At 63.5% G+C, this 22910-nt stretch overlaps 1 protein-coding gene across 1 annotated transcript in view; it reads right to left on the reverse strand.

The window, feature by feature from the left end:
* The window catches only part of ZFPM1 (zinc finger protein, FOG family member 1), a 63270-nt gene that overhangs the window by 33377 nt on the left and 6983 nt on the right, over positions 1–22910 (reverse strand). The window contains exons 2-3 of the mRNA XM_032853785.1: positions 4751–4864; positions 2244–2369 (exon numbers count right to left, since the gene is read on the reverse strand). Of these exons, the coding sequence (XP_032709676.1) occupies positions 2244–2369; positions 4751–4864 (240 nt within the window). The remainder of the gene's footprint in view (positions 1–2243; positions 2370–4750; positions 4865–22910) is intronic.

Raw genomic sequence — 22910 nt, forward strand, 5'->3', positions numbered from 1 at the left:
TGTCCCCCAGGCAGGCCTCCAGAGCCCGGTCCCCGAGCCGGGGGTGGGTCCAGCACTTTTTTCCACATCTGGGGACACCGAAGCGGCTGCCAGCCAGAAGCCAGACAGACTCCGTGACACAGGGAGGGAGAGAGGCTCTCCCAGGACTGGCAGAGGGGCTCAGAGGTCAGAGAAGGGGAACGGGGGGACGGGGCTTGTGGGCAAAGGCCACAGCGGCACGCTCCTTTGCCACGGCAGGTCACTGGGCTGGGCATTGCCCTCAGGGACACCAGCCTGGACAGGCCCTGCTGCCCCGTCGCTGGCACGAGCGGCCCCGCAGAGATAAGGGCTCAGCGGGCCTCTCTGGCTTCCCTGGCGGACGATAAGTGGGCCTGCCTGGGGTCTGATAGGGGGCAGGCCCCACGGCGGTTGGCCACTGGTGGCTTATCGGCCCATCGCTGCCCACTGTACAGATATTCCTATCTGCGGAGGCGGACAGGGAGCCCCCTGGCCCCACAGGGCGCACCCAGCCCTAAACCACAGCCACCCCAGGGCCAACCCCTGCCCTGGGGTCAGTCCTCGGCCTCTCGGGGCCTCCGTGGCCCATCTATAAAGTGGGGGTGAGGATTCTAACACCGAAGGGTGGGTGAGGCCCATTGGGGCAGTGACGGAAGCTGGCGTTGATGTACCACAGCCCCCGCTCTGGAGCCAGGCCTGCACCCCTGGAGCCGGGTCTGCACCCCACTTTGCCGCCTCCCTGCTGGGTGACCTTGGATAAGTCCCTCCGTCATGCTGTGCCCACCTCAGAGGCTGGTGTGGGGGCTGCCTGGCGCTCTCCTCCCCTGGGACACTCTTCCCGGCGGCTGTGGCCTCAGCCTATGGCTTGCCCAGTGGCCAGTCAGGGCCCCTCAGGCACATGGGTTGTCCCTGCTCCATGCACTGAAACAGGAAGTTTCCTGATAAAGAGTGGAACGTGAGGGGTCACGTCCTGTGGCAGCACTGACCTGCCTTCTGTGGGGGCCTCGTTGTTACCTCGTCTACAGCTGGGGAAACTGAGGCAAGGACCGCAATCTGACTACAGGGTCCCCACCCAGGGCTCAGGGCACCTTCCTGTGTGCGGAAAGGCCCCAGGGCAGACCCAAGCACCCAGCAGGTAGGCATGTGGCTTAGCGGTGCCTGACCAGGCCCCGAGGGCCTCAAGGACACAGGGCCCTACGCCCCCCACCCTCGGGCCAGTGGCACCTTAGTGGAGACAGGACACGTGGCCACCAACTATCTGCCAGGACACCTGGGCGCCCCCTGCCATCAACGGGACCCCAAGATGGCAGGGTCACAGCTGGGGGACATGACGGCCAGTCTATGAAGGGCAGCATGCCTGCAGCGCTGGGGGGGGGGCAGCGGGGACCCCAGCATTGTCTTACCCAGGATGCGTGGCTCCAAGACAACACCACAGCCCAGCCAGGGGGGAGGGGCTGAGAGCGGACTCACTTTCCCTGTGGCGTGGGGTCACTGTCCTGGTTGTGACCATCTGTGGCCCTCAAGAGAGTAATGGGTGGCCTCTGGGCCCTGGGGCCCGCCTGCTCCCGGCCATCTGGTACACAGCAGGCACTCAATGAACGCTTCCCGCACCTGCACTTGCCCTTGGTCCCCAGCCCCTGAGGACAAGCCATGCCTGTGCCCGGAGAGGCAGCCCCAGAAACACCCCCACGCCACCCCACGTTCCTCAGAATTACAAAGAACAGGCACGCCTGACGTGCCCAGGTTCCCCGCTATCTGTAAAGGTACAAGGGCGCACAGACGCCTCTGGTCAGAATTTTGGCTGCAAACTGGTGATCGAGCCGAAGGGGGGCAGGAAACTTCCCTCAAAGCCACGCCCTGGACTCCAGCACCGGGCAGGTGGGGCCAACGCTGGTCTCCCACGTGGCTGCAGCCACCTGCATAGACCTGGACCCCCAGCCCAGCGGGGACGGCCCTCCAGACGCACCCCTGCAACGTCTCTCCCTGCCCGCCCCACCTGCTCTTCTTTCCCAGCCCAAGGGGAACGCCTCCAGGGAGCCCCCAGGACTTGTAGGCATGGCGTGGTGCCCAGCCCCACGGGTGGGCTGGACTTTGGAATGGGCCCCGACCCTGGCTCAGAGGCTTGCCCACTGGCCTCCTCAGACAGGAGGAGGGGCGTGTCCCCCACAAGCTGCCAGGACAGCAGTCTCCCCAGATTTTCAGAAGGCTGGGCCACCAGACCCCGACCGACCGCAGGTGTGCTTTACCTGGCCCACTCCAGGAGACACCGGACTCCTCCTCCAGCCTCGTGTCTGGCTCCTGCCCCTCCATCTCCTGGGGGCCTCCTGGGGGCGTGGGGGGCGGTGGTGATGGTTGGGGTGGGGGGTTAGCGTCTGCAGACAGAAAGCACCATCAGGTCCCGCCGTCCCTGAGTGCTGATTCACCCACCTCCCCCGCTGCCCTGTGGCTGGGAGGGAAACTGAGGCCCAAGTGGGTGACACGTGCCCAAGGTCACCCCCACACCCAGGCTAGGTCTAATGGGGGCAGACACCTCAGTTTTCTCCTGGGCCTTTAAAACCTCTCATCCCTTCATTAATTGTGGCAATAATTGCTTTTCTAGCTGCAGTCAATAATTAGAGCGCAGCGAGCGCACCCTACTAGGCACACCCAGGCCAGCAGGCACACGTGTGGGCCCCGGCTCCTCAGTCTACTGTGCCAGCAGCTGGGGGCACCTCGAGCCGGGCCCTGAACCCAATTCCAGCCCAAAGGGCATATTTGCCTTCCCTGCTGAGCCTGATAACTCCCGCAGCCCCCAATCGATGAGCTCCCATAAAAGCCCCCCCTTGGTGACGTCATGCGCCCTGCAGATTATTAATACCCAAGATAAGGGCCATGATTAACATCAAATAAATCAATCACACAGTATAAAAGTCCTATTATTTTTGGCTATAAATCAACGTGGCTGGCATTTGAGCTCCAGCCATTGCGCGGGAGCCGAGCTAGGCCCGCCCCTCCCGCCGCCTTATCTCGGCCATCGCTGCGTTATCACCACGGCCTGTGCCAGGTGCAACCCTGGCTGTTTTTTCCAGCTCCTTCCCGGGCCCCGCCCCCACCGTGCACAGCCCCAGTGAGGAGCAGATCAGATAAGGGCCGGCTCCCCGGGAAAACCACCGGGTCAAAGTCCACCAGCAACAGGCACTTGCCCTTTGACAGCTCTGGGCGCCCCCCGTGGCACACAGCGCCCAACAGCAGTGATGATGGCGGGGGCGATAAGGGGGCCCCTCGCGTGCTCCTGCAGCCCTGGACGCCCAGACACAGATGTGGAAACTGAGGCTCAGGCAGGGCAGGGGCAAGGGCCCCGGGGAAGGGCCAGGGGGCATGCAGGCTGCACCTCTAGCCGCCAGGAAGAGCAGGTGGGCGGCGGAGATAACAGTAATGAACACGACGCAGCTCCCCAGCCACTGTCCCTGGGTGAGCTGGCAGGAGGGGAGCCTCGCCTCTGCGGAAAGGGACACTGGGGCCAGCAGGTCTCCGAGGACGAGGCTTGCTGGGCTCCGGGCCTGTGGTCATCCCAGGGGGCGGGGCACGGAGGCACTGAGACTGGGAAACTCTGGGGGCCAGTGTGGGGGGAGGTCCACAGTGAGCCCAGTGGGCCTGGGACCTCTGCTGTCCCCTTGCCAGTCCCCTCGCGGCCTCTGCCCTGGCAGGCACGCCCCTCTCTGTGCACCCTTCCAGGCTCTGCCCAATCTCTCCTTCACCCCATCATGCTGCCCACTCACTGCCTTCCAAAGTGGTCCAGCCTGGGACGGTATCTTTCCCATCAGACTACGGCCTGGGGGTCACTTGGGCCTCATGTGCCCAGAGCCTCACGGCCCTGACTGGCGGTAAGAGCTCTGCCTCAGGCAGCAGGGGGGAGGTAGGGAGAGCCAGTCACGCTCAGGACAGGCAGCCCCCATCCCCCACTAATCCCCCAAGCCAAGTTTCCTCCTCAGGAAAACAAGGGTGATGTGCTGACCTCCCTCCGCGCCTCCACCTCAGGGAGGCCTCTCCTCCTGGGGGTGTCTGGGGGTACGGCTAGCTCGAGAGGCTGTCCTCACTTGGAGGCCCGCTGGGGACCTGTCCAGAGAGCAGGCTTCCCCGTGTCAGGTTGATTCACCCCTGGGTCTCTCTCCAACACCACCCCCACCCCCGAAACTGCCACCAAGAGGGTCCAAGGAAAGGTTCCAGTGCCTGGGATGGGCCTGGGGGAAGCAGGCTTTGTAAGAAGGGCAATCACCCTGAATCCGGGTCTGGGATCAGATCATTACTGGGGTATTTACAGGCTGTGTGACCCTGGACAAGTCCCTTAACCTCTCTGGGCCTCACTCCCTTGTCTGTAAAATGGGGTAAAGGGCCATAGCAGGAGAACCTGCTACGTGCTGAGGCCTCCCTGCCCCCATTCCACAGAGGGTCAGCGGAGATTTTCTCGAGGTCACTCAAGCCCAGGACTCCCCGTCCAAGCCTGGGCTAGACCTTCCCCAACAAGGCCTTCGTCTCCCCATCTGTAACCAGGAGGGGCCGGACTCCCAAGGCACTCCTGACGCTGAGGGTGTACGTGTCCTGCGCCTGCCCCTCCAGGGCTCAGAGGTCAGGGCCCTGGCCGCCCAGCCCACCGGCCGCGGGCCCACAGACACCAGCCGGCTCAAGGTGCGCTTCACAGGGGCGGGCGTGGGAAGGGGTGGGACGGCGCGGGGTGTGGGACCCCGGCCTCCAGCGCACCCACCGCCTGACTCACCTGGACTGGAAGGGCTCGGGGGCTCGGGCTCCGGCGCTCCGGCCTCCGGCTCTGGGAGGCGGGGGTCATCCATGGCCTGAGCCTCCTCCGCAGCCTCCACGTCTCCAAGGGAACCTGCGGACACAGCCCGAAGGGAATCGTGAGGCTCTGTGGGGCGACGGCCCCCGGCCTCCAGACCCCCTCCCAGGCAGAGGGTACAGGCTCCGCCACCCCACAGGGCCAGGGGCCATGAGTGGCACCCCCAAGACCCGTGCGCACCTCACCCTTGGATCAACCCCAGTGCTGGCAACAGTTCCAACGCCTGGGGTCACCGCCGCCTTCCCGCGCCCCGCCCCCAACTCTGCAACCTCTCAGCCCCCTTGGGGCTGGGACCCCCCGGACCCCCTCGGGCTGGGACCTCCCTGGGTCTCCCCTCCGCTCTGTTCCAAGCTGTGGTAGCAGACACGCTGCCCCTTCTGGTTCAGGGAGCTCTTGGGGGTCGTATGGACCACAGCCCTCGCCTCACCCTCGCCAGGCCCCTCTGGGGGTTCGCGAAGCCGCAGCGCGGGCGCAGCCCCACAGACGGGGGGTAACTGTCTCCCGGGCCCAGAACGGGTGCCGCGAGGAGCCCCCCACACTCAGGCGCCGCGGTCTGGCAGCTTCGTGAGGGTGAGCCCCGTCCGTGGCGTCCAGGAAGCGCCGGGAAAACCGGGCTTCAGGAGTCCGTGCTTGATGGGGCACAGGTGGGGGAGAGCACAGGTGTTGGCCGTTAGGTCTCTGGGACTTGAGGGCCTCAGGCCCGCAGCACCTGATTCCGACCCCATCTTCTTGCAGGGGTCCTCCACAGAGACCCCTGCGGCTGAGAAGGTGGATTGAGGGCCCACAGGCTTCGTGGGGGAGGGGGGAAGCCACACACACCAGGGGTGTCCCTCGTGCCGCTCTGGGCAGAACCCTCCGTCCCTGAGGTCAGACCAGGGCGTCCGGGGGGGAACCGAAGGAACACTGGTGAGCAAGTGTCCCTCCTTAGTCTGCCCTCTGTCTCCTCGGGCCCCTTCTGGCCGTCTCAGTCTGGGCCCTGAGCCCCCGAGACGGGTGCTAGCGCTGGATCTGCCTTCCAGCCCAGTCACCTTTCCAAATTGCTCCTCCAGCCGCCTGTCCTGCCCCCCCACCCCAGTCATCAGGGCATGGCCACAGGGCAGGGTCCTGACTCACAGACACCCCCTCCCTACTCAGCCCACTCAGGAGTAGGTCGGGGGCTCTTCTGGGCCCAGGGTGCCAACCCCACAGCAGCCAGGCCCTCCTGTTGCTGAGAAACTGAGCAAGAAGAAATGCCTGGAAGTCATGATGACATCTGCAAATCCATGCGTCGGGAGCTCCTGATGGGGCAGGATGGGGCTTCGGGGACAGAGGCATGTGGGATGGAGGGGCCAGCTTTCAGGGGCTGAGCTCCCCATCCCTGGAGGCAAGCAAGCAGCAGCTGATGGAGATCCGACTGGGATCATACCTTTGTGACCTTTTGTACATCATGAACTCCGTGGGGATCTAATGAAAGCCAGGGCCTTCTCCCCAGAAAACAGAGAGAGGCCAAAATCTGCCCAGATTCAGCGGCTTCTCCCCAAACTCCTAGTCCTCTTTGTGGTGCCCTCCCTCACTCCCCTCCTTTGCTGTGTTCCCCCAGGGGTAAAACCTGATGGCCCAAGCCAGGGTCCACTGCGAGCCACAGAAGCGGGCTCATGGCTGCAGTCCAGGGAGGCTATGACAGAAGGAGCAATGGAGACACAAGGCTCCAGCCTGACTTTCCCAGTCTAGCAATTTCCATGGGGCAGCGTGGTGGGCAGCGCGGTGGGCAAGCTGGTCTTCTGTTTGCCTTTCAGCTCAAACCCCTGGTCACTGGCAGATGGCGGCTGGCTCTAGTAAGGAAAACCAAGTGTTCCCGTCAGGGCGGACGCCCTTCCTGCCTCCCGCAGACATCTGGGGTGGACACCGCTCCAGGAGGCAGAGGTGCCCGGGACATCTGGACTCTGCGGGGGACTTCCAGGCCTGCTGGGGAGACCGTCAAAGAATGACAGACGGGTCCCAAACAGGAAACAACAGATTCAAGAGCTGTGAGCCAGGGGGCAAACAAGGGAGGAGAGAGCAGGGGAGATGCCACCAGCAGAGGTCAGAGGTGACAGACAGCTGGGAATACGGCTCCGGATGGAGGGCCTGGGGACCGGACAGAGCTCGGCTTCGAGACTGGAGAGAGACCAGGGCGAGGAGTGGACCCTCATCCCAGAGGCACTGGGGAGCCACAGAGAGCCCCAGGCGGAGTTATTTACGGGCTGTCTGGACTCCAGCTCCAGACCTGAGCCCTGGCCTCCCCGGGATGCCCTGGAGCCGTAATTACAGGAGACGGACAGGTGCTCATGCCCCCGTGGCCAGGCTGAGACCGCACAGAACCAGTCCCAGGCCAAGTCTCGTGCTCGCTTGTCGATGCGCCTGCATGGACAGGCGAGCCTGACGTGGACCGGGCACAGCCCAGACTGGTCCAGCTTGTGCCCCTGGGACGGCTGGGAGGCCCGACTGCTGTGACCTCCCCGGGCATGCATCTGGGCAGGGAACCAGAGGCTGTGGGGGAGGCTGGCCTCGAGCTGCCCCTCCTGTGGGGCTGGTCCTGAGTAGGTGCAGCCGGTCCCTGTGGCCACAGCGTGGCTCCCCTCGCCGGGCAGCACGAAGGCCTCTGGGGTCAGCCTGAGACATGCGCGGGCCTCCCACGGCTCATGAGAGCTCTAAGGGGATGTCGTGTAGCTGAACGGCCACAGGACCTTGGGGCCTCAGTCGCCTGCTCTGGTGACCGGGTACAAAGCCACCTGCTCTCGGGGCAGAGCTGAAGCGGCCCTCCCCTCCCCTGCCTGACCCAGGCACGCAGCTCTGCCTGTCAGGCCCTGCTCAGGTGGGCCTCAGCCACCCAGGGAGGCCCCAAGCTTGCTGCGGCCCGTTTATGGGAGAACAAAGGCCCCAGCGCCACACAAAGGCATGACAAGGAGCGTGAAGAAAGAGGCGGCCAGGCTGCCGCAGTTTATTCTAATGCCGCTAATTCAGTTCCAGTGCAATTAAAGCCGGCTGATAATGCCGGAGGCAGTGGCCGACCAGCAAAGTGATCCCAGCCCTTGAGCCGATGTGTCACAGCCAAGGCTGCGTTGTGCCGGTCTCGGCACCCCGAGAATGGGCCATCCCGCCCCCCGGGACACCTGCAGTCCTGGGGGGGGCACCTGGGTCCCACTCTGCCGGGGGCTTGGGGAGGAGGGCTCCTCCGCTGGCCACACATCAGGGAGACCCTGCTGCATCTCCAGCAGCCCTGTGCCGGGAATGAGCTCCCCGGGCCCCTGGGGGACGCTCTATGGCCAAAGACCCCAAGAGCTCAGTCAGGCCAATCCGTGCACAGCAGGCGTCGTCCGTGCTGCATGACCTCAGGCAAGTTACTCTACCTCTCTGTGCTTGGAAACCACAAGTGCTCCTCTGTCACAGGGTGAGGGGAGTAGTAAGTACGCCCCTGCCGTCATTACCTGTCCCCACCCGCCGCACAGCAGGGCCTGGGGAATGGGGTGGGGACAGGGGCAGCCCCTGTCATTGCCAGACAGCAGCCCTGTGCTCAGCATCTTACAATGCTCTCCCTTAACCACCCCTGCCCGGTGGCCCAGAGTGCAGGGATGGTGGGGGAAGGCTGTGTGGACTACAGAGGGGTGGGGTGGGGGCTGGCCGGGACGGAGCCAGTCACCATGGGCAGGTCTCCTCCCAGTCTCTCAACACCACCCAGAACTCACACCCACTTTGCAGACAGTAAACTGAGGCCTGGCAAGGTGAAATGGCCTGCCCATGGCCCCCGAGAGGAAGCAGTGGTGGGGGCGGTCAGTGCAGGACCCTCCCCAGACATGCCAGCCTTGCAGACGCTGGCTCAGGGGAAGCCCCCTTCTGCACCTGGGTGCCCCTGTGCCTCCCTTCACCCCTGCCCCCGCCGGATCGAGGGGGGACGCCGGTCGCACAGGCCAGTGCCCACGGCTGGACCCTGTCTGGGGGCGTCTGTGGTGATGATGGCGGTCGCAGCACTGCCCTCGCTGCCCGGAGCCCCTCAGTTATCACGGCGAGCAGACGCCCCGCACCGATCCGTCTCCTACTCATTAAGCCAGACGTGGAAATGGAAATGAAAACATAATAGCTATTTGATTGGGGGCGAGATAGTTTGCATATTGGCTGGGCGCTGATAGCAGAATTTCATCAACTCCCGTTCTTCATGCTTTAAGACTGAATTACGGAGACAGGCTCTGTGCGGCGGGATGATCCCGCTCCCTTCAGAGTCCCTGAGCCACAGGACTAAGGGCCCCTCCTGGCTTTGATGGCCAGGCAGCTGGTAGGGGTGGGGGGGCTGTGAATGACCGCCTCTAAGAGGGCCAGAGCTGGTCTCTGCCGAGGGGACAAAATCCCCCCAGACTCTAACCCCTGAGGCAGACTGGTCGGGCAGAGAGTTGGTGAGGGTGTCTCTGAGCACTGGACGGGGAGTCCCGAGGCCCCAGGCCTCCTGCTGGTCCCAAAGACTGTGCCCGTATTGAGTGAAGGGGACTGTGCCCGCACCCCCAAACCACTGAACACGTTATGTAAAAGAACGGGGGCAGAGTCCCCTCGAGCCCCCCACCCAGCTCAGGGCCTGACCCTAGTGTGAGTCTCTACCTGTGCCCACCTGTGACGTGGGTCCTTTATGCCTCTCTGGTAAGGCCCTTCTTCTTCTACCCCCTTTACAGAGAAGACAGAGGCCCCTCCTGTGTCTGGGTTGGATTTTGAAGGCAGGCCCCCTGCCCTGGGGGCGGGGCGGCCAATGATGGGCCACGAGGCCCTGCCCCTTCTGGCCCTCATCCTGGGCCTCATCCTCCCCACCACTCTCTTCTGCACCCCTTCTAGGCCCCGCATTCATTAACTTGTCCAACTTTTCCTGGGTGCACAGAGGGCCAGACTCTGCCCCAGGCTCTGGAACCCCAGAGCAACCAGGACACACCCCACAAGAAAGCAGAGTGAAAAACACAGAAACACAACTGCGGCCACTGCTAGAAGGAGAGGTGCAGGTGTCAGTCAGGGAAGGGTTCCTAGAGGAGGCAACAAGTGCTGGTGATCTGGAAGGGGACAGGGGTGGCCTGCAGTTGGGGCCAGGGAGAGGCATTCCAGGCAGAAGGCCCAGCAGGAGGCTGAGGCAGGCGGTGGTGTGCAGGGTGTGCTGGCCACACCTCCCGGAGCCTGGTTTCCTTGTGGAAAGCAGGGCTGGGGTCAGGGTTCAGCAAGGTACTGAGCACAGATAGGTTATTATTACAACTGTTGTGACTGTCTCAGCTCTCCAGGGGGGTGGCACACCTGCCTTCTGGGGGTGGCAGGGTGGTGGACCAGGTTGAGGCCTGGCCGGGGGACAGTGCGGGCAGAAGGCCTTGGCTTCCTGTCTCGCTGGCCCTGGGCAGCTGGTGGGCAGGCTGGCGGCGCTGGGCCCAGGGCGGGTGGGGGTGCGGCGCTGCCAGGAGAGAGACCCTGGCCTCTGGGTGGCACACAGCGGCCAGATAAGGCCCTGATAACAGGGGGAAATTGCAACAGATTCCGACTTTCCCACCAGGGGAACCGCGGGGCAGCTCAGGCCACGGTGGGGACAGCCCTGCTCCCCATGAGGGGGCCTCGCTAGGGGAGCTCTGGGTGATTGGGGACCATGGCCAGCATCCCAGGGGCCCAGGTCCACCAGGCAGACAGGGGTGTTGGCGGCAGCAGTGTGACCTCTGGGGAGTGCTTCCCTGAGCCCTGGCGAGTGGGACTCCTGGGGACGAGAGTCTCTAACCCAGCAGGTGTTTGCCAGACAAGGACACTGAGGCACAGGACGCCAGGGCAGCTGGCCGCTCTGGCCCCGCACTGGCCCACTGGCTGCACCCACAAGACCCTTGGGGCCCAGCAACTCCTGCTTTACTCAGGTCCTGACGAGCAGCTGAGCTGGTTCCCAGGCTGAGGTGGATGGAGAGAAGCAAGATGGAAGAAGGGGGTGCTGAGCAGGGCTGGGGGTCGGGCAAGCCCAGGAGGAGCGGAGGGGGGTGGCACTGCTGAAGGGCAAGGGTGTCCCCACACCCCAGAGCCCCAGGGCCCAGTGCACAGCAGCCCCAGACAGCTCTAGGCCCATGTGGCCGGGCTCGTGCCACCGATGGGTGGGCGTAGAGGGTGACAGGTGGGCACAGGTGGCAGTGGGGGGCGGGGGGCAGGTTCTAGACCTCAGTAGAAGCTACAAAGACCTGGGGGAGGAGTCCATTTAATGGAGAACTTAACACAGCTTCTCAAACATTTAGAACAGAGGCAGGGTCCTGGCCCACTGCCTCCCAGGAGCTTACAGCCTCAAAGGGGTGGGGGCTCCCCAGGAGGGATGCAGGCACCCATGGGAGGGAGACGGAGCTCTGGGGAGGCCCGGTGCACACACTGCGTGGAGCCTGGCTCTCCTGGGGGGGTCCACCGCACCCCTGATCCATACCCCACCATGGCCTGAAGAGGCCCACGACTGCCCACCCCCACCAGCTGCGGGGCCGTTCCCAGGCTGCGCCTCCTGCCTGCTGAAGGCCTCCTCAGCCCTCGGACCTCAGCAGGCTCTTCCCACACAGACCGGCTTTTGAGGGGCTTCCGCGCATCTGCAGGTGCTCTGCTCCCTGGCTCGGGCGGGGAGGGAAGCTGCCCAGCGGTGCTGCCCACCTGCCCCAGGGGCCTCGAGGGGCTCGGGCTGGGAGGGGCCCATAGGCCTCTGCTGCGGCCCCACCAGTGGCTTCTTCAACCCTGGTCAGTCCCCACTGACAGCCCAGGGCGACCACAAGAGGATGTTGGTGAGATAATCTTGGCTTACTTGTGCGGGCACCCTACCCAGCGGGGAGAGCAGTCTCTGAACCTTTGCCCCCCGTGCCCTCCCACACTGGCTCTGCCCCCCGACCGCCTGAGTGGGCCGGCGGCAGGGGGCCGGGCAGCGGGGCAGCCGGGCTCTCCACCAACCATCAGTCTGCCGGTCCTCGCACGCCCCTACAGCGGGAAGCTCACTACGCCTCTCGCAGACATCTAGGTCCTAGAGCCTCTGCCTCTCAGGGTTGCCCCCGCACCGCCGCCTCAGGGAGTGCCCATTAGGGCTGTGTATAACGGACTGGCAGTTCACCTGCTCTGCTGTCCTTCTGCGAGCCAGACCCTAACACCCGTGGCCTTGGGAGGCCAGCAAGCAGTCAGACCATGCTTGCGGAGGTGGCGCGGGTGGCGCGGGTGCTGTCCAAGGTAAGCCGGGCTGCAGGAGGGCGACCGGCCGCTGTCCCGACACACTCTGGGCCGGCCGAGGGCAAGGAGGTGCCCCCCGCGTCAAGAAAGAACATGGCGGTGCTGACGACGGTGCCAAGCAGGGCCCCACACTCTCGGGGGCACAGACCACGTCTAATGAACGAGACGTCATATGACCTACTTCAGCTCTGAACACGTTGGAAGTATTTCACTGAGACGTGATTCCTACACAGGAAGAGTCATCCTTTAACGGTGGTTCAGCTTTCCAAGCAGCATTACTGCAAGACCGGTGGGGCCTGGGGCTGCGTGGGCCGTCCCAGGGCAGACCTTCACATGCCTCCCACCCCCGAGCTTCCCAGGAGCCACTCAGGGTCCAGGGCTCTGTACAGGAGTGGCCCCCCAGCCCCCGTGGACCCTGATGGAGCCTCCCAGGGCTCCTCCTCACGCCCCCTCGGGCGGGCTGACAATGACCAGAACTCACCGTTCCATGCCCCCGGACAACATAAACCCTTCCCCTCGGTGGCAGACGGCAGGCAGGTGAAGTGGGAAGGGCCAACAACCGTGTCCCTGTGTCCCCATGTCGCCTTCGGGCCGCGGCAGTAACCAAGAGCGGGGAAAGACTGCCTCCTGGGGCCCCAGGCTCCTCTCACCCCGAGGCCACCCCCTCCTCCAAGCCTCACCCTTCCCACACCTGGCCAGTCAGCTTCCCCAGCTCCTTCCTTTGGGGCTTCAGCATTGACTCTGACGACACACCCGTCTCCTGACTCATGCTCCCCCCCCACGCCCTCACCTGCCCTCCTCTACTCCTTTGCCTCCCAGGTCCCCATCTCTCCCAGCGTGGAAGCCAAACCTTACTGGGGCCACTGAGCAGCCATCTCGCTCGGGGAGGGGCCGTCCTGGCCTGAGCTCCCGCCCCTGCCTGGCTCTGCTGACCCCACGGCTGCCCAGATGCCCACAGGGTGTTTGCTGGACTAGCACGCTCCCAGGCTGTGCCTGGGACAGCGTCTGACACACAGCAGGTGCTCATGGGATCGGTGACCACGTGCCAGGGGTGCCAGAGGGCCCGGGCAGCAGGGAGCCTCCCCCCACACCACGACGTGCAAGGACTGGGGTGCGGGGTGCAGAACGGTGGGGAGGACGGGTCTGGGGGGCTTCTCGCCACAGGAGATGCTGCTTACACGGTGAAGGCAAGAACGGCCCAGGCAGAGGGAACGGCCAGGGCGGAGGCCCCGAAGTGGCCGTGTTCGGTGGGGTCCTGCCCGGCAGCGAGGGATGGGTGCGGAACAGGCAGAGGGCTCTCGTTGCCCAGGGTTTCACTCTCCCACGGTGGGAAGCAAGATGGGCTCTGGGCTGTGGGACACCCAGACCGGCCACCGCCTCCAGGCAGCCCCCAGCTGGGTGCCACCTCCTTGGCCTCGCTCAGGACCCTCCCCTGTCTCTGGCCTGGCCCTTCTCCCTGCAGGGCCGGTCCCGGGCCAGTGGGCCAGACCCCCGCCCGGTCCCCAGGGGCAGGGGCCGGGGCCAGGCGAGGCAGGGAAGGGGAGCGGCCGGGAAAGCCCGGCCGGCCCGATAGGGAGAGATTGGTTTCAGCCGGAGCCGCGGGCTGCCAAGTCCACATCCTATCCGCGGCCTGCACCGCCTCAGCATTCATCACCGCCGAACTCGGAGGCTTTATCTCCGCGAGGGCTTGGCGCCATCTCCGGGCCCGGCCGCTCCCGGCCCTCCGATGGGCCCGATAGCCGCTGATAGATTACCCGAGATTGCCGCGGCCAGCGCCGAGCGCGGACTCCCCTGGGCGGGGCGCGCACCACGTGGCCGGGCAGAGACCGCGGCCCGGGCAGGAGGCGGGCGCGGCCGCGGGGCGGGGACAGGGAAGTCGCGGCCGCCGAAGGGCGCCCCGGGCCGCGCACTGATTCTGCCGATGCGCCGATTAGGGCTGACGGATGGCCGCGGGGGCCGGGCTGATGGGGCCGCCGGGGCCGGGCCGCGTCCGCGGGATGCCGCGCACTGCTTCCCGGAAGGGGCCGGGGCCGGGGGTGTCGGGACCCTCCCTGCCGTCTGGGGGTGCGGTGGGCGCGGCGCGCTGGGCCGCAGACCCCCGCCTCACCGCCTGGCCCGCTGCCCCGAGGCGCGGGCTCTGGGACCTCCCGGCCCGCGGTTGGGGACCGCATTCCCACCGGGCGCCGCGGCCCCTGCTCCAGGCCAGGCTGTCCTGCTGCTCTCTGGGTCAGAAGCAGGGGGCACGCCCAGGCCGGGCAGACCCGCACTCGGGCTGTGTCCCCAGCCCCTGGCGGATGCCATGCAGGGAGGAAGGAGCTGGGGCCTCTGGGCTAGTCTTTTTCCCTGCTGGGCGGGGCCAGGTCCCCCGCAGCAACTCTAATGGGCTCCCACTGCACAGAGAGGGGTGGAGGGGTCTTCCTGGTCCCACGGGGAGTCAGAGACTGCAGGGCTGAGCCCACACCTCCTGGCCCCATGAACCCATTGTCCCCACCAGGACCAGAGAGAGCCATAGGGTGGGGGAAGCTGGATGGGAGCCCTCCTGGGCCCAAACCCTGCCAGGCAGCCCCTTGCCTGCTTCCTGGACTCGAAAGTCAGCCTCAAGTTCCTAGAGAGAGCAGAGGCAGCCAGAGGCCAAGGAAGGAAGGCAAGACAGGGGGATGGCATGGGGAATGAGTGCTCAAGGGGGACAGTTTCTTTTGGGATCTTTCATCATAGTGGGGGGAAAAAAAGGTCTATAGCCCAGTGTCATGGAACACACAGCAGGCACTCCACAAGTGCCTGTTCCTGTCCTAGGGGATTCAGAGATGCATGTCCTAGCCATGTGCACAGCCCTCCACAGTGATGTGGCCTTCCCCACCACTTTGGTGGGCTGGGGGATGCTAGGGGCTGCATCGAGGCTGGGAGGGAGGCCACGGGCACTGACCCATCCCATGACTGGTCAGTCTTGGGCAAACTTCTGGCTGCCAATTAGCACTTGGCTTCCTGGATCTCTCATGAGGGGGCTGAGGCTCGGGGGTCTGGCCCAAGGGGTCTGCAGCCATGCTGTGCAGCTCCAGAGCCTGTGGTCTTGACCTCTCTAGGGTGAATGAGAGCCACGGCGATGATGGTCATCTCAGGGCCTGGACATTACAGCTTTGGAACCAAACCTTCTGGCTGCTGGCGGGTCAAGGGCCCTGCTAGCATCTGGAGTCCTCAAGGCCACCGGCCAGGATAAAGTACGTGGAGAGGAAAAGTCTGGTCCATGAGGAGGAGGAGGGAGGGGTGGAGCCTCGCAGTTCCTGTGTCCTACCCCACATCCTGGGCCTGCCCATGACGTGGCTGCTGAGGGCACACAGGAAGGGAGTGCCTGTCCTGGGGGCAGCGCTGGCATTTGAACTGAGACCTGACCCAGCTGGTCAGCGCCCGGTGGGGGCTGTGATGCCCCCTCCCAACCCCGTGGTAGCTCATTGCCTGCTCAGAGCTTTTGCCTCTGCTGCTCCCTCTGCCAACACTGCTCTCCCCCACCCCCTGACACCACCATCTGTCTCTGCTTAACGTCGGCTGCCTCACCTTCCACAACCCTAGTGTCCCAGCTCCAGGGTGCCCCTCTGTCCTTAGGGTTCATTTCTGGTGTTCCCTCCCTGTTCCCCAGCAGCCTGGGGCATTATGAGGGCAGGGACCAAATCCCCGTGAGGGTCACGGGGATCCTGGACAAGGACCAGGCACACCAGGGACTCAGCCAAGTTTGGAGGCCTGAACACATAAGGATGCCCAGAAGTCAGACTGCTGTCCCTATTCCAGGCACGCAGCATCCAAGGAAGCGAGCCTCAGCCCTGCTGCAGGGGACAGGTCCTCCTTGTCTGCTGCTAATGACCCCAGCTCCCTGGGCTCTACAGCTCTGGCCATGACAGTGCTCACTGGAGGCATTGACTTTCCTTCCAGTTTCCTTTTTCCCTTGGGTTTGCTGTGCTTTCCTGGGACAGAGGCCAGGGTGGGGATATTTTGAAATCAGTTGAAGAAGTATTTACTAAGCACCTACTGTATGCCCTGAGCTGTCCTGGGGAAACAGAGCTGCTCTAGAATGAAGGCCCCTTGGGGACAGACTCTGAGGCCAGTGCTGCCAGACCCCTCCCCGGGACAGGGCCTAGGAATTGTCCTTTCCCTCTTGAGCACTGAGTGCCTCTCACTCCATGGCCTGGAAGGCACTGTCACCCTGTCACCCTGTTTTAAGAGGGTGTGAGGACGCTCAGTCTGGTTCTGGTCCGACAGCCCCCTCCCTATTTCCTCCCCTTAGATCTCAGCTTGAACCTGTCCCCTCCTTGCCCCTCTGCTATTTTCCACTTAGGCATTTTTACAAAACGCCCACGCCTGTGACTGGTTTTCGGGTCATGGAGTCCTGCAGGTGCTGTGGAACTGGGGGAGCCCCTGGCCAGGCTCTGGGCCAGCTGGGCCTAGCCAGGCCCCCATCTCTCCGCCAAGACAATCCGTGGGGTGCAGAGCGACTCTGAACCCAATGAGAATCCCCCAGAGTTTCTTGAATACTTCATGCAGACACGGTCTCCTGTTATATAAGTTTTTGAAAATGGAAAATCTGAAAGACCCCAAGTTTCTAGAATATAGCCTAGCCACAGATAGACTAAGAAACCCCCTGAGAAACTCCTGTTTGAGCCCTCATTGTGTGGATGGGGAAACTGAGGCCCAGGGAGCAGATGGTGCCCATCAGAGTACACAGAAAGTGCCCTGAGAGGCAGACAGAACAGACCGTCCCATTTTACGGAAAGCAGGCTTGGACAAGGGGTCAGGACTCTCACTCATTAAAATGGTACCATGGCCCCATCCCAGCCTGTGGGTACAGTGAGCCTGGCAGTGTGAGGTCCTGGATAAAACTCAGGGGGGGGGGCAGAAATGGGGGAAAGCGTGCACAGAGTCTGGAGGTGCCCCAGACACAGGGAGGGGTAGCTGGCCGGCCTCGAGCTGCCCCACCCCATTTTTGAACTCAGTGTTCCCATCTGGGAGTCAGAGTTGGCGGGGCTGATCTCGGGAACGCCCAAGTCCTGGCCCCCTAATTCAGGCTGTGGGGGTCTGGGCTCTGAGGATCAGAAAGAGGTCATGCAGAGGCCAAACTGTCCATCTCCATGCACCTGGGCAAACGGATGGCCCCAGAAGCAAGGTCCCAGAAAGGCTGGCCCATCCAGAGTTGGGGGTTATTTCCATTATGGGGTCAAGGTCCGCACAAAACAGTGTCCCCCATTCCATAAACTAAGGGCTCCTCCGGAGCCCCGCCCCCCGGAAGAGGCCCCGCCTCACACATGGAGCTCAGCCAATCCCCAGGCCTCACTCCTGTTCATTTGCATGTCCGTTTCCATTGGCGGCAGGCGTGAAGATTAGGACCTCCGTTCCCGGGATGCGGGGGCGGGGCCTGGGGAGAAGTTGTTGGGGGGCTGGGCTGGGCTCTGGGGGGCCGGGCTGGGGCGCGGGGCTGGGCGCTGCGGGGGGTGGGGTGGGGGTGCGCTGGGCTCTGGGGGGGCCGGGCTAGGGGCGCTGGAGGGGGCCGGGCGCTGGCCTCTGAGGGAGCAGAGTCTGGGGGTGCCAACCTTTGGATAACCTGCCCCAGGCTCAAGTCGGGACACAAAATGGCCACCTGCCACATGGGGAGGACTTTGGTTATAGTGCATGCTCTTCCTTTTCCTCTAAAGCTCCGTTAAATCCTCGGACTCCCCCGCCCCCCCACCCCCGCCCCCGCCCATTAGGAGTGACTCAGAGGGGGAAAGACACTGACCCAAGGTCACATAACCAGGACGGCAGCGGCGGCAGCGCACAGCTGGGACCTCGCCCCTCATCCCAAGGCCAGGTTCCTTCCCTGCAGGGAGGGCCTCCTGGGGGGGCAGCTTAGAGCCGCGTCTCCCCAGGGAGGGTTGTTTTTTGGTTTCCTTCGCAAAGCAATGATGCAGAAGATGATGATTTTAAGCGGACCCCCCCGCCCCCGGAGTGGCATCCCGTTCCCCATGAATTGCGGGGCGGTGGGCTCTCGGGGGTCAGTGTGAGTGTGCACAGGCTTTTGTTCCTGGCATTTTGGAGGGGTGAGATAAGGGAAGCCGCACACCGGCCGGGAGCGAGGAGGCAGATAGATACGGCGATAGGGGCTCCTCCACCACGCGGAACTATCGCCTTTTATCAGAGTTCCCTTTCCTTTTTAGTTGGGGGGGAGGAGGGAGGAGCACAGCCCACCCCAGGCCCCCAAGCTGGGGAACTGAGGGGTGGGGGCCGCCCTAGCTCAGATCCCTCCTGCTGTGTCGTCCCCCCCCCACGCACCCCCACCCCCCGCAGCCCTGGCCTCCAAGCTCCTGACCAGAAGAGTGGGGCTCCTGAGGACGGTTCATACAACAGGGGGAACACAGCTGCACCTCTACCCTGTGGCTCCACAGAAGGGCCCCAAGGGGCAATGACGAGGGCAGGGAGGCCCAGAGGCTAGTGGCCTGGAGACTGGGCGCTGAGTCCCTCTCTCCAGAAGGCCTGTGAGGCCCTGTGGGCATAGCTGGGCAGGACCGGGAGACACTGCTGCCCTAAGTCTCTGGGGCTGGCCTCAACACCTTCAGCCCCATTTTACAGTTTCTGCATCTGAGTCTTGCAGCAAGGCTGTGCCTGTGAGCCACAGCAGCAGGGGCAGGCTAGACCCCCATATACTCTCTGCATTCCCTCTGGCTCTGGAAGCCACACTCCCAAGGCCACAGGATAAATATTCTAGAACCCTCCACAGCACTGTGTAACGGGGCGGCGGGGGGGGGGGGCAGCTCACACCTCTGCACCTTGGAGCTATTTACCAAAATCAGTGCAGGAACAATGCTGGTGGGATTCACAGGCAGTGTGCAGCAGGCAGGAAGGGCGTGGGGAGGCAGCCCCAGCCCTGGGGACCCCAACCCCTGCACACGTCCCTGGAGGACAGTGCCCCACTACACATAGCTGGCCAGGATTATGATTATGCCCATTGCACAGACGAGGAAACTGGCATCCAGGGACATTAAATCACTTGCCCAGGCTACCCACGCAAGGGGCAGAATTTGAACCTTGGTCACCCCAGACTACGCTTGTCTTCCTCCCCCACATATGCACACATTTTACTGGAAATAGCTGACTTCCTTTAGAATAATGAAACAAAACAAAACCCAAAAGACGGAAAGAAACCAATTTTATCACCAAAGGAACCTATTTTATGGGGGCAGATGAAATGACCCCCAAGATAAGCAGGAGTGGGGCGCCCCATCGTCTCCTGACTTCAGACAGGTCTGCGTGGTCCCAAGCACTCACTCACCCTCTGTGCCTGGTCCTTTCTCCCTAAATGGAGGGAGGAGACCCCTTAGGAGAAGAGGCTACGGCTATAACCACCACCAGAACCTCCAGCTATGATGGAGACCCAGACCTTGACTAGGCCGCCAAGTCAGTCTCTACTGCTCCCTTCTGTGCTGTGTGACCTTGGGTGAGTTGCTCAACCTCTCTGCCCCTCTAGTCCTCTTCTGAGAAGAAATGAGGTCAGAGGTGGCGCCTTTCCAGGGCTGCTGGGACTCTACAGGGTATCACAGGTCAAGCCTAGGCCTGGCATACAGGAGGTGCTCAGTAAAGCGAGCTACCAGCTGACGATGGCCACCATTAGGACTGCTGGGACCGTGGCATCCTAGATCACGTCGGAAACGTTGCTGACTGCCCACTCAGGCCTCTTGCCTCTGGGATCACAGAGAAATGTCATGTCTTGAGAGTCACTTAAAAAAGAACTACAGGAAAGGGGGAACAATGACATGCAAGGCCACACCTGCGAGGAGCCTCAGGCACACACGGGGGCAGGGGGGGGGGTCGCGCTCTCCCAGGCCTCGGCATCCCCTCTGGCACAGCTGCGGGTGCCTGGCCCCCACGTGGCTGCCGGGCCTGTCCCTCAGCAGGGGGATTAGCCACACGCCAGGCCCTAATCGCTGCTAATCGTACCACCATCACCGAAGGATCTCGGATCAGCTGAAGGAGGCGGCTTTATCCAGACAGATGCAGAGATGGCACTAGCGTCCCATCCGGGCGCCGACCGTCACAAGTAGCAGGGGGGCTGGCGGGCCAGGGAAGGCAGGGGGGACGGGAGCCCCTCCCCATCGGAGCTCTGCGCAGTCCCTGCATCGACTGGGCATGCACTGTGTGACAAGGTACGGTTCCGGGTTCCCCGGGGACAGCGGAGACCCTGCCCTGGGGCCCAGTGGACAGAGGAGAGAACTGAGGTACATGCACCCGGAGTTAGAGCCCAGGCAGCCGGGGCAGACTCCCAGCTGTAGTGGAGCACCTTGAATCCTTCTCCCCCACCCCCATGCCCCCATGAGGCTCACCCCTCAGGCCAGGGGTCCCCTCCCTTCCAACATGCCTCCTCCTCCTGCCACTGCTTTTCTGAGTGGACGCCAAAGCCCTCCCCTCCCGGGCCGGGCCCCCAGATACTGCGTCGGTACAGAGGCCTGTGAGGGGCAGGATGGACCAGCTGAGGTTCACCGCCGGCCCCTGGGGGCCAGGAGAGGCTGGCGGGGACTGCCAAGGGCTCCCCTCCAGGGCCCTCCCCATCCCCACCCTCCTCCCTACCTTCTTTTTCAAAAACATAATTTATCTGTGTATTATCAAGAAATCCAGACACTTTAATCAGTGAGCTATGAAGTCAGAATTTCCATTCTTATCTGCGGGAGGAGTGGAAACGGAGGAGATAGGCGCGGGAACGGATCGCTGGTAGGGAATGTTAATGGGCGGAGAGGCTGGGCTATTGGCCACGGAGACGCTGTATCTCCCCCATTATCAAGGCCGTATCTCGCCAACCATCTCAGCGCGGTAATGGGGCCAGTTCAACTTTCCGAGTTATCACAGGAGCTGAAACCTGCGCCTGCCAGAGGCCCGGCCAGCAGACAGTTCCGGGAGGGCTGGAGTTCGGCGGGCAAAGCCAGGAGGGAGGGGGGACAGCTGGCCTGGCTGGGGCCCCTGAGGGCTTGGGTGCCCCCCTGACCATAAGGCCACTACCGTGAATGTCGGGAGTCTCTCTGTACTCTGGGAAAATGTTTGGTTTGGGCAGGGCCGGGCATGGGCATGAGGCACAGGAGGGGAAACTGAGGCAGGAAACTAGCTCAGGGTCCCAGGGGTCCCGGGCCTTCCTGAGCTGTGCCAGGCCCATGAAGCGACAGAGTGTGGTGGCGGGGAGAGGATGGGAACAGCATGCCCTCCTGCCAGGTGGCCCCTTCTTGGGGCCTTTTCCAGGCTCTAAGCCCCAGGAGCCAGAAACATCAGTGACAAGGCCAGCAGGGTGAAGACAGCCTTGTGGCCTCTCTCCCCTGCAGGTCCTGACCTGAGGCTTGGCTTCGTGGCCCCTTGGCAGCCTGGGGTACACTCACTGCACCCCTCAAATGTGAAAGGGCCTCCCACTGCCCTCAGCCCTCCTGCATGGGACACCCCAACAGGCCATAAGTGGAACGCTTCTGTTTATTCAAAAGAAGGGACCCCAAGTCCACTCATTCCAACCCTGCGAGGACTGAGTGCTCAGAGGGGCATCTGAGCTGTGGGGCAAGAGTCTCCCCCGTGTCCCGGCCCCTGCACGGAGCTCTGCATCTGACTCCAAGGGCCCTAGGAACTGCCCCGGGTATAGACAGGGTCGACCGGGGCTCTGGTTCCTCTCCTGCAGCTCGAGGGCAGGGCAGCAGCCACCTGGGCACAGAGCGGGGAAGGGACTCGCCCAAGGTCATACGGCCAGTGAGAAACAGCCTGGAGACCACAGCTGGACACTGCCCGGAACCGCAGGAAGGCCTCAGTTTCCTGGACTCAAGCATGAGTGCTGCGGGGCCAGCGGAAAGCCAGGAGAGCTCTTCCCCATGGAAACCACCGCTGCAGCCATCCTCTCCCCTCCCCAGGGGCGGGGAGCTCCGGAGACAGCCCTCCCTCTGAAAACCCAGGAAGCCTCAGTTTCCTCTGTGCACGGGGTTAGCCACTCAGCGCCCCTCAGCGGGGGCTGGAGGAAAGGCATGAGCGGGGGCTCAGTAAGTGCTCAGGGGACGCCTGCCTCACTGACCGAGGCCGGGCAAACCCGGCTTCACGGCAGGACTAGTGGGGTGGGGGGGCAGACAAGCTGGGTCTGTACTGGGGGGGGGGGGGGCACGTGAAGTCCTGTAGCTGCCTGAGGCTCTGAGCCGAGGCCTTCTCTTGGGTCTCGGTCGTCCCAGCACCTGATGCCTGGGCAGCCGCCAAGCCCTCCCCAGGCGCTGAGAATCCGGGAGAGCCCAGGACAGACCCACCACTGTCCGCGAGGCCCTGTCCCCAGCAGAGGGCCCACTGCAGGATGGAGCCATGACCACCAGGCCCTAAGCCCTCCCCCCTCCTGCTCTCTGGGTCTGACTTGCAGGGTGGAGGCTCGATGGAGGAAAGGGGCACTGAGGCAGGAGGCCTGCGACAGGTGCAGCACCCAGGGTAGGCTGGGAAAGCTGGAGGGCTTGAGACAGACACCAAGAAGAACTGGTGGGAAGCAGGCCCGGGGGACTGAGGAGAAGACAGACAACCCTCTGTGCTCTCCACTCTAATTGTCGCACAACCCCGATGGCCCCCCCGGCTCTGAACCCAGCCATGATGGCCCCCCAGCTCTGAACCCAGCCACCACCTACACCAGGTCTTAGCCTCCCCACCCCAAGCTGTCGGAATCAATGTTCCACTTCATGGGGGAAACTGAGGCTTGGCGACTTGCAGGAGGTCTAGGCACCCCCAGAGCCCAGCCTGGCATCCTCATAACATCCTGTCTTGCAAAGGTAAAGACTGAGCCTCGGGAAGGCAGGGCAAATTCTTTGTCTCTGCAGAGTCTTATCCTTGACCCCAGGATTCTGGCCTGTCCTTGGCTGCAGCCGCCCACAGGGAAGCTCCTGGA

The sequence above is a fragment of the Lontra canadensis genome, unplaced genomic scaffold (assembly GCF_010015895.1).
Source record: "Lontra canadensis isolate GAN:19392208 unplaced genomic scaffold, GSC_riverotter_1.0 scaffold8, whole genome shotgun sequence".
Classification (NCBI taxonomy): Eukaryota; Metazoa; Chordata; class Mammalia; order Carnivora; family Mustelidae; genus Lontra; species Lontra canadensis.